General features: G+C 43.0%; 1 protein-coding gene and 1 long non-coding RNA gene across 14 annotated transcripts in view; both read left to right on the plus strand.

Moving 5' to 3' along the window:
* The window catches only part of svila (supervillin a), a 79,240-nt gene extending 77,454 nt beyond the window's left edge, over positions 1-1,786 (plus strand). For 11 of the 12 annotated variants that reach the window (XM_080866017.1, XM_080866020.1, XM_080866019.1 and 8 more), the window contains 2 exons: positions 1,010-1,030; positions 1,347-1,786. In XM_080866017.1, coding sequence (XP_080722143.1) covers positions 1,010-1,030; positions 1,347-1,433 — 108 coding nt within the window. In that variant the 3' untranslated portion in view covers positions 1,434-1,786. The remainder of the gene's footprint in view (positions 1-1,009; positions 1,031-1,346) is intronic. The other variant, XM_080866018.1, reaches the window with a different exon arrangement.
* A 4,424-nt stretch (positions 1,787-6,210) lies between these two features.
* On the plus strand, positions 6,211-10,660 carry LOC308386057. 2 transcript variants are annotated; one of them, XR_013969702.1, is made up of 4 exons: positions 6,211-6,343; positions 6,417-6,587; positions 8,685-8,816; positions 8,928-10,660. It is a non-coding gene; the product is annotated as an uncharacterized lncRNA (long non-coding RNA). The 2 variants fall into 2 exon arrangements; XR_013969703.1 differs by lacking the exon at positions 8,928-10,660 and having other exon boundaries at positions 8,685-8,916.
* Positions 10,661-11,070: the final 410 nt, after the last annotated feature.

Genomic DNA, 11,070 nt, shown 5'->3' on the forward strand with positions numbered 1-11,070 from the left:
ACAATCTTTTTTTGTAAAGTTGGTCTGTGTTGGCTTGTGAGTTAGTTGGCTTATTTCAGTCAGAAGAACAACAGCCTTGGGTCGATTTAGGTCACCACCATGAATCAAATTACTTGCTGATGTCAGCCCTCCACTTTTAAATTTGGCCAGAAGGGCTTTATTAGCTCTAGCTTCCCTCCAGCTAATGATGGTCAGCATTAATTTACCTGGTAACTTGGGCATTACGAGCTAACCGCTCTGAAGCCACATAAGTTTGTGTCCTCATAGAGTTTCTCTGGACTCTGTTGTGCCGGTCACAACATAGATTGACTACATCGACTGTAGTCTAGTTTTAGAATACTAAATGTTAGTATTCACTACTGTAAAACACTGTAAGAGAGCACAAGACAGGCACTTAGGGAAGGAGCGGCCTTTTAATTTTCCAGAAAATCTGTCATAGGAGGTGAGGAAGCACCAGGAAGGAACCTCAGTTTTTTTGTTTTTAAGTTGTTTTAAGTTCATTCATACATAGGCAACAACAGGTAGTACAACCTCTACTGAAGTGCTGCATACAGTACATTAAGTAGTTGCTTGTTGTGGTGAACCAAGACAGGATCGCCTCCTAATTTTGCAGCTCAGTCAGCACTTCAGGGAAATTGTCTTTCAAGTCATTGGTTTGGTTTAATGACCCAGAATGTTAGCAACCTTCCCCAGAGCATGAGTACTGCTGTTGCACCTTTTGATTCTCCATCTTATCCTCTCTGTTTGTCTTTTCCTTATCTGTGACTCTCAGCTGAGGTCATGCATCTTTGCAGCCAGCGTGTAGTTTGACTTTTTTCAAACAGCTGGACAGTGTATGAGTCAAACGTTACTTCTCACTTCTGTTTGTTTTTTAACGATTTTTCTCTTGTTTATTCCTCCTTTCATTCCTTCTGACTCTCCAACTTCTTCCATTTGTTTTTAATGGTGTCATGTTTCGCTCCTTTTGTCCCTTCATGAACTTACCTGTTTCACTGATTCCACCCTCCAGGGTGTGGGGGCTTATGGGAAGGTGAGTTGTCTGATTTGGGATGTTCACTCCTTGTTCAGCATTGTCACCCATTTTCTCTCCTTTCTAACACCGTGTTTCTACTATAGCATGTTTGGTTACAGGCTGTTCACTCACAACTCACACGCGTGTGAACTGAATCCTGGAGTTGTGAGCACTTTGGAAAATCGAATGCGTCTTTAACTTCACTGATGCATGAATGTGTTCAGATGTTTGTCACGCACAGTGCAGGCTACAGGACTGAGTACTTTGAGTTTGCGATCAGTGTGTGCAGCAGAGCGTCGTGTCTGTTTGATTCTGAGTGTGACTGATCCCACAGAGAGCCCTGGAGATGAGCAAAGAGGAGTTCGGCGCTCTGCCTGGCTGGAAGCAGATGAACTTGAAGAAAGCCAAAGGACTTTTCTGAATGATGAAAAACTGGGCGCTGCTGATGTCATCAGAAAACTCAGACTCCAAGGGTGGGGCTGCCTGGGTGTGTGGGGAAAAGATACTCCAGTGTTTTGGTTGTAGGAGAGGATTGTGAGTGGATGCATGTTTTAATGGCAGTCATGTAAATTCCCACTCTGTTAATGTATGTACTTGTGTACTTTGAGCAGGAGCACCTTACACTGTCAGCCTTGCAGCCATGTTGGTGTCGGCAGGTCTGTCAGCCTGCTGAACTCCCTCCACATGATACTCTCTGCTATGTATGTCTGTGCATTAAAAATAAATTATATTTATATTACATCCATGTAGAATGTTTTTTAAAAAAAAGAAAAATCTCAACAGATATTGAAAACCTAACAAAATAAAGTGTATAATAAATGTTGCAGAGGTTTGTGTCTCATGTTCCAGCTGTACAGATCACCATTTGCTGTTTACTGATCAAATGAAGCTCTTGATATGAATGACGGTGTCATTACTGTGGGACAGATACAGACCTGATTAAAGGCAAACAAAGGATGATGATGAAATGTTTGATTTTTAATTCTTTCAGTGTATAGTGCCTTGCTTTGTACAGTTTATATACAGATCCTAGTCTGCATTTTGGAGACTGTTTTGTGATATAAAGATGTATTCTAGAAATAAACCTGGAAAGTTTGATATCTGAACATTCTGGGTTTTTTCATTTTTCTTTCATCTTTTTCAGCTGACCAAACAGACACTACATGCACTCCAGTTTCCTGTCAAACCCTTGTGTTTTTGGAGTGATCCTCAACTCACGCGGCTGATGTCGCAGTGGCCATGTCCTTCTTTGATAGTGAAAATGATTTGTCTCGCGTAAACATTAAAGTTCTGATTTATCCATTTGTCTGTGTAAGATCTGACCTACTCCCATGAGGTTCATTGACATCACAGGGAGAGCTCGTTCACTTTTGTGTGGTGATGGTGGTTTTTGGATTTAAAGCCGGGCATCGATTCATGCCTGTATCTGGGCCCAGCACTGACCAGCGGTCATGTGAGGAGTATCTGCTCTATGGAGCTTCTCACCTGCTGGGTGCAGCTTGGCTCCATGCTTACTCTGAAGCTCACAGCCTCTCTGTTTGAACAAAGAGGACCTACCTTCATGCATAAATGAGTAAACTGTGATTTTAAAAAAATAAATAAATAAAAGCCTTTTAGCTGAGAAGTCAGTTTAGTTCCAACTAGTTTCCATCGTTTGATTGTTATAGTGAACTGATTTCATTACAGTGATTACCACTTATTGCTTGTTAAAAAAGAATAAAAAATTTTTTTTTTAAAAAAGATCAAATTACTATGATCTTTGGAAATTACTTTTTCACAGGACTGCGTATAGTCTGTGTCGGGTGAAGCCTGATCCAGCTGCCATAGGATGAACGGTGGGGAACACACTGGACAGGTTTCCAATGTGACACAGGGCTAACACAGAGACAACCATTCACAGGTCACCTACTGATGGGAAGGTTGGTGGTTCGATCCTTGGCTCCTCCAGTCTGCATGTCAAGTATCCTTGGGCAAGATACTAACCCCAAGTTGCTCTCCGATGCTTCCATCGAAGTATGAATGTGTGTGTGAATGTAGTCAGAAAGCGCTAAGTACAGAGAAAATGCTTGTGAGAATGGGTGTGATTGTGGCATGTTGTATAGAGCGCTTTGAGTACTCCGGGAGAGTAGAAAAGTGCTATATAAGAATCAGTCCATTTACCATTTACACCTATCTGCAATGTAAAAGCTCCAAGTTCACTACACATCTATGGGAGGAAGCCAGAGAGAACACAGACAAAACCCAGCCAGTAGGTGGATTTGAACCAAGGACCCACTTCCGCCATCATTAAATAGTAAATTTCAAAAGGAACCTCCAAAAGTTGATTCTGTTCATCTGGACGTAGCATTTTGTGGGAGAAACGTTTTGGTGTTCGCTCTGTGTTGTAGCGTCCTGATGACACCCAGTTTGTGCTCCAGTGGATGATGAGAGTCAAACCTTAAATGCTGATCCGTATGTGTAGATTTACGGTACACGTCAGCTTTTAGATGTCCTCCATTACTGACCTCCCAGCCCATTGTCCCTTCAGTGGGCTGGTTTCAGTCATTATGCAAATGTACTGTTTATAAGATTTGGGGAAACCTGCAGTCAGCTGAGACTGAAGAAGTCACTTGGATGAGTGACGAAACGTTTCTCCCACAAAACGCTACGTCCAGATGAACAGAATCAACTTTTGGAGATTTACTTACCTGGATGATTGAGAATACATCAAGACGTTTCAAAAGGAATATTTTCAAAGAAAAATGAATTGTTTCTGTTAAATATTGTTGTTTATTAACTGACCTCTGGTGTCATGTCTTCTTTCAGAAGAGGTCTCAAAATTGTTATGCATACCAAGCTAAGACTCTTAAATCAGAACTCAGAGTGGTGTTGGACTGTGTGAGACCAGAGTGTCAACCGTTCTTAATCAACCAGCAGAGGGCAGTGAAATACAAGTTTCTATGAGTACAGAAACTCTTGGGTCTGCAGACTTGGATGTGCTCAAATATTATAGAAAGGAGTTAAAGAAGAGGTTCCCAAAGTTTTAAAGCCAGCATGTGACTCGTCCAGTCATTTGTCTGATCAGAGGACGGCAATTGAAGTTATTATTTCTTCCTTTCAGACAGTTTTTCTGCCATTTTATATTTTTCTAACAACAGAGTGAGGCGTTCCTGACGCTCTTTGGCCTCAGCTGTAGCTGAAGGTTCAGTCACAGTTTGAGTTTAAATGGAAGCAAAGTGGTCTTGTACTACATCATGTAATGTGCTTGCATATAGCTCTAGTCTTACTGAGCAGTTTTTTCCTACACCTGAGTGCTTTCTATCTAACTTTCCTGCTCCGATGAACACATCAGAGAGCAGCCAAGGATCAAATCACCAACCTTCAGTTTAGCAAGTGACCTGCTCTACCTCCCGAGCCACAGCCAGCCCTAAATTAGTGTTGTCACCTTAGTTTCTGTTAATATTATTAAAGAGGGCTGAGACTGACCGAGGACGCTGATGCTAAAGATTCTGAAGGTTTAGGATTCTGAGGCAATACTTTGTTTGCAGTCTGGTGATGCTACTTTCACCTAAATAGAGCTGCTTACACAATGACAACTCGACACAGAGGTTGTCATTGTGTAAGCATAGATTATGTCATGCGCACAATGGAAGTTTATTAGAAACAGGAGGGAAAAAATTATGCATTATATTTTTTGTAACTCTTATCCAGTTCAGATTCTTTTTTTTCAGATTTCTTTTGGGGGGGGGCTTATCCTGCCACAGAGGGCGACCTGGAAAGGTTCTAGCCTGTCACAGAGAGAGATGATTTAGAGTTGTCAAACGCTATGTCGTTCTACACAGGGACCAGATGGGGGACTCAAACCCAGGACCTGCTTTCTGTGGGTGGTGCAGCACTAACCGCACCACTCTCATGCCAAACTAAGTCTTTGCGTTTCTTTTCAGGCTTTTACTTTTTTCATCTTCCAAAGACAAATTAAGAGGAAACGTTCCAAAACTACGAAGATGATAATCCTCAGCACAGCATTGTTCAGAAGAAAAAGATCAGATGTATGTCTTTAAATGAAGTCGGGGGCACGTCTGTCAGAGTCTCCTGTCACTTTTGGTCTGTATGGTCTCCATATGGCACCTTTATGGACCCCTCTATGCCCACCTACACCGAGTCGCAGGTGAAAGCTACAATCAGCTGTCCAACCTGTCAAACATTGCTGCCTAATTTTCCAGGCTGTCCTCCAACTCTACACATAAACACACACACACACACACACACACACACACACACACACACACACACACACACACACACACACACACTAAGAGCTCTCAGATGTTCTCAATATCAGCTGTTGGCCTGTGTGGAGGAACAAGAGCAATTAGAGGGGAATTTCATGCAATCACAGTAGAACAATATACACAGCAGGTTTCCACCCATCCAACAGCCTGCCTAGAAACAGCAACAAGAGCGAGGAGAAGAAGAAGAAGCTGCCGCCTTCTCCGAAAAGATTGGCAAGGTTCTGCGTGCTTCTCGCTGGTTTTCATCTGCTCGCCCTCTCTTGCATGCTAAGTTGCTGGATGCTGAATCGCTGTGTTACACATGCCTGCTCTGAACTCCTCTGGCCTGCGAGGAGTTTGATGTGGCGACCCGGTGCATATCCACCCACCCGCTCCTCCACATCCCTCCCCTCTGTGTCTCCTGGAAGACAGTGGGATGCTGCTGTGCACCCTGCAGGTGTGTGTGTGTGCACGAGGGTGTTGTATCTCGTTTTTTGACTCCGAGCCCAGTTTCTGAGCTTAGCTCCACCAGCTTTTCTTTGCATACGACCCCTTTACAGAATGCAAGACATGAATGCAGCACACTCAGATGCTCCTGTTGTATTGTGGAAAAATGAGTGCAGTGTCAGTGTTTGAAACTCCTCCTGTATTTTCTCTTTTCTGATTGGCCAAATATTTAGACTTTTCTTGCCTCCTGATGATTTTATGCACTAGAACATTTTCCCAACTTACATCATCATTCATCAGCTTCCTGTGACGTGTGTTAAATGTTTTTATTTGGACTGAAATGTTCCAAAAGCCCCGTTAAACATTTATGTGTCACAGTAAACTCAATAAAAAAAAAACCCTGCTGCTAAGTCTGGGGATTTTGAGCACATTTCATAGGCAGCGTTTTACCCAGAGGACAATGCTGTCTTACAGGGTCTGGTGGGGGCACCTGCAGGTCTCAGACAGCGGCTCCTCCTCCTTTAGGCGGAGTCCGGTTGCCCCTCCCTGGCTGACCACCTGTGAGCAATCGTGCCAGCGGTATATCAGACCTGCGCTCTCAACCACTCATCGCCTGAGTATCTGCTATTCCCATGTTAGTTCAGTAGAGCATCCTAAACCTTGTCTTAACGCCGTGTGATGACTGACCTGTCTTTTCTTGTCCTCAGCGATAGCACCCGGAGTGGAGATCTTGTTCCCCTCGCTCCCGTCCTCCTGGACCTGGGCCGCCAGCTGCTTACACAACGTGGCCTGCCGGCCCACCGCTCACCTGCCTGCCTCCCCACGCCTCGACCGCTTCCGGGTTTTCCGCTCCACCTGTCCCCTCCATCTGAAACCAAGTAAGGCAATTCAATTCAACTGCGGAGGATTATTGGTTGTCTGCTGGATCCCTCTGATCGTGATCTCCTCTTGTTCCAGTGCCCCCGGCCCCTACCTAGTCCTGTTTCTACCTCCCCGCTGTCCCCGCTGTTCAGCCGTCTCCTAGAGGTGTCTAGGTCGCCCTCATTATCACCGACGAATCCTACGCGCCACTAGTGTGGTGGCGTCGCTTTGTGTTTCACCTTTGTTTACCTGTGGGCGGAAATAAATCATTTGTTTTCTGTCACCTCGCTTCCGGGTTGGTTTCTGCGCCTGTGTCCATCCCTGTTCCCTCGTGCCGTTGAGCCGTGACAGTAAGCTTGTGTGCTTGTTTCAGACAACAAGAAATATCTGTTAAAAAAACTGTTGTTTTCAACTTTATGCATCTCTGCAGTTACAAAGAAAATATTGCTTTCATAAAATAATGCGCTCAAATGTTGTGCCAGCTTTTAAATGAGCCTACATTTTGCTAATTGTCCGAGATGCAGATCTGCAGCTACATCCGTGCAGTTCCTCAGGTGGCCACTTGGCCCTGGCTCTAAACGCAAGTCAGTCTCCAGACTGCAGGATACACATGCAGGATTTATTTAAATAAACTCCAACGTTGAAAAGACAGTAATAATAAAACCATGGTGGAAGCCATAAACCCACCATGGTGGTAGTGTTGACTTTTTTAAATGTGGAATTGCAAAATCAATGGGTGCTACTTCCATTTTTTTATATACAGTCTGCAGTCATGACCTGAAACCTGTTGCGGTTCAAGCACAGAAAAGGCAGAAATCTAGAGCTCTCTCTAATAGACTTGCAAAGCAATGGAGGCCTCTGTTTGGGGTTCATCAACATAATGTAGTCTGTCATTAGGAGCTGGTTTGCTTCCCTTTTAGGCCGCTTTGAAGAAGGTCCACAGGGTCCTGGGTCCAATTCCAGTCTCTCCAGCCTGGATATAGAATTCAGGGGAATATTATTTTCAAGCATGTGAAAGCCAGTCGGATTTGTAAAATGTGCCCTAAAATCCACAAATATGTGTTCAGATGTAGACTGTGATAGAAAAGAAAACATTTGATTAGATGATGAGAGAAACATTTGCTGAGAAAAACATATTCAATGAAAGCACCGGAAGGCATTTCATTAGGAGAGTGTTGCTCCATGCCGCCACATTAAAAATATGAAAAACTCTTAATCCACAGAAAGTGACTGTGCCTGTTTAAAAGCGGCACCGGGTAAAGGTGAAACTGTAATGTTTGTGATTAATTATTAGATTATGCAGAGGGTAATTAAAATATCAGTCAATATTTACTGGGCCATATGCCATGGGCGCTTTTGCAGCCATGACTCGCCTGTGAATTGTAATAGCCCAAACAGGAGGTGAAAAGCACCCTTTGGCGGGTATCTCCCTAATGCTCTTACCCATCTGTCGATGCTCAGCCCGCTGCCGCGTTAACATAATGTTTTGTTTATGATAACAGTGTTAATTCAACACAGGCTTAGGTGCAAAGTGGCAACGGTTGAGCTTTACCGCCATTTATTCCACAATATTTGCATTTGGCAGGGAGCCTACACCGCGCCACTCCTCCCCTCTCCTCCTCCTCTCCTGCATCCACAGAAGATGACAAGCAGCAAACAATGAGTCCAAACCGGGCTTAGCACATATTCTTCTGCATGCTGCGCAGCGTTTCTATTTATGTGTGGATTACTACTTGCTCTGAGCATCACAGCACATATGTGTTCCTCCTCTCTTGTTTTTCCTTGCCTTGCCTTTCCTTTCCTCATTCCTCCCCTCTCTGTCTTTGGGTTGGAAAAAAACCCCTAAGCCCGACACTTCCTGTCCAAACTCTAAGAAAGCCACTTCAAAGAGTGTGAGCCGAGATGATTTATGGGAAATGAGTTTCAGACAGGAGACTTTTTCTCTCTTTTCTCGTGCCCTGGACTCTTAGCGGTAAGCTCTGCTTGTTAACCCAGATTTAGATCTCTACCCTGATGGAGCCCATAAAAGTGCTGTGGATTTATATAATGTGGAGCGTAGCCACGTGCCTCAGGTCGCCCTCACTCACTGCATCTCTTCCCTGTCTCCTGACCAGACCTGGACAATCTCTTTTAAAGGCTTGGATGGAGGCTCTGTACTACCTGAAGCTCCACAGCTGGAGGAGAAGAAAGAAGGGGACTGCACACCACATTATGAGATCTACAGGAGTTTAGACTTCATTCCACAGGTTTGGACTTCCTCTGCACACGTTTCGAGTAATAGATGGGACATCAGACAGACATATGTGGGTAATTATAAGCGCTTTTTTTTTTTTTTTTTTTTTTTTTTTTTTTCTCAGTTTGATGGTGAAAATCTTTCTAAAAAAGAAGAGACTTGACAAGTTTTATTCTGAAATACTCACCGCTCCCCCACTGCACACTTTATAGTATTTATGAAAGAGTATAATGGAACAATATCAGCTACTTGGAAGATGAATTGAAGAGACTGACAAAACAGAATCGGGCCTAAATAAACGTCATAATTTCCTGGAGGAAGTGTGTGAACAAGGACTTTACATAACTCAAGTCCTTCATTTGAAGATTCCCCCATTTGGTTTTCTTGTTTACAAAATTACTGTTTGCATTTACTGTCACCATAAGTCATTATTTACATCAGGAGTTCACAAAGTTTTCAAGAACATCTGGGTGTAAATGCCCACATCAACATTATAAGTGTTTTTTAGTGAGTTTATGCTAGGTAGGATGTGACCATATATTCTGCGATACATTATGCTCTATTTGGTTACATTTTTTCAATTCAGTTTTCTCTATATAGTGCCAAATCTCAACAGCAGTTGCCTCAAGGCGCTTTATATTGTAATGTAAAGACCTTAGAATAATACAGACAAAACTTAAATGGTCAGATGACCCTCCTAATAGCAAGCACTTTGGTGAGACAGTGGGAAGGAAAAACTCCCTTTTAACAGGAAGAAGCCTCCAGCAGAACCAGGCTCAGGGGTAGCCATCTGGCACAACCGTCTGGGGGTGAGGGGTACTTTTTGGGAGCCATGTTGATATATTAAGTTATGAATTAACTGTGATTAACAGGGTTGCACAAAAAGTTATTAAATTTATTTTTTTCCCCTTAACAAATGAAATCATGATTTAAAAACTGAAATTTGTATTTCTTGGGTTATTTTTGTCTAATATTACAATTATTTTGATGATCTGAAACATTCAAGTGTGAGAAATTACCAAGGCGGTAGCATATTATCAGCCCCTCTATCACAACGGTCATATCCAGCAAGTGGAATATCAGCCACAGTGCAATCAAGGAATCAAGCAGATCCCCACCACCTAATCACAGCAGGGCAGGGAAACCAGGTGATTACCCTCTCCGTCAGAGGATAGACTTTAAAGTCCTGATGCTGGTCTATAAAGCTCTGAATGGTTTAGGGCAACAATACATCAGTGACCTCCTGACCCAGTATGAACCTTCCAGATCCCTCAGGTCATCTGGATCCGGTCTTTTATCAGTTCCCAGAGTCAGAACCAGACACGGAGAAGCTGCATTCAGCTTTTATGCTCCTTATATCTGGAACAAACTCCCAGAAAGCCTCAGATCAGCTGAAACACTCAGTTTATTTAAATCCAGGTTGAAGACTCACCTGTTCTCAGCTGCATTTGAATAAAGCACCAAATCCACACTTTAAGCTTAAATTTCAAAACTTACATTTAACTACAGATTTTATCTACTGTTCTGATTTTATCTGTTTTGATTTTATATACTGTTTTGTTTGTTTATTTGTTTGTTAATTAGTTTGTTTGCTTGTTTGTTTTAATCAATTTTAAATCATGCTTTTTATTTGTTTTTGTTTCTAATGTCTCTGTAAAGCACTTTGAATCACCTTGTTGTTGAATTGTGCTATACAAATAAACTTGCCTTGCCTTTGCTTGCTGTCCCACCTCTCAGCGTCACCAACTCGGTACTCCAAAGTAGTTCCTTAGAGGAGTCACTGAGTGGTTATGATACCATTTCACAATGTGCAGATTGGTTTCTCCAATCAGCAATCTTTTGCTCTGAAGAACCACATCCTTCTTTCTTTATTTCAGCATTTCCCATCTGTTGCCACAAACAGTAACAGTGTAATGAAGTCCCTGTTGAAGTTGACACTTGTGCACCAGTTGACTGAGGCCAGGCAGGGGGCAAGATTGCCACTTTCTTCCACATTTGGTGGCTCAGTGGTCAGAGTGGGACACCGTCAGAGCCCATATTCATTGGTAGCTACTGGGACACTTGGCTGGTTTGTACCAAAACACATGGTTCTATATCGCACTTTTCTGCTCTACAATACGCCTCATTCACTTAGGTCCTTTTTAACTCTACACCTCAGAGCTTTAGCTTACACTCGCACATCGATGGATGCAACTTGGGGCTCAGTTTCCTGCCCAAGGATACTTTGGCAGTGCATGCCAAAGAGATACAGGTTGGTAGAGGTCAAT

The sequence above is a fragment of the Rhamphochromis sp. 'chilingali' genome (assembly GCF_963969265.1).
Source record: "Rhamphochromis sp. 'chilingali' genome assembly, chromosome: 18".
In the NCBI taxonomy this organism is placed as follows: domain Eukaryota; kingdom Metazoa; phylum Chordata; class Actinopteri; order Cichliformes; family Cichlidae; genus Rhamphochromis; species Rhamphochromis sp. 'chilingali'.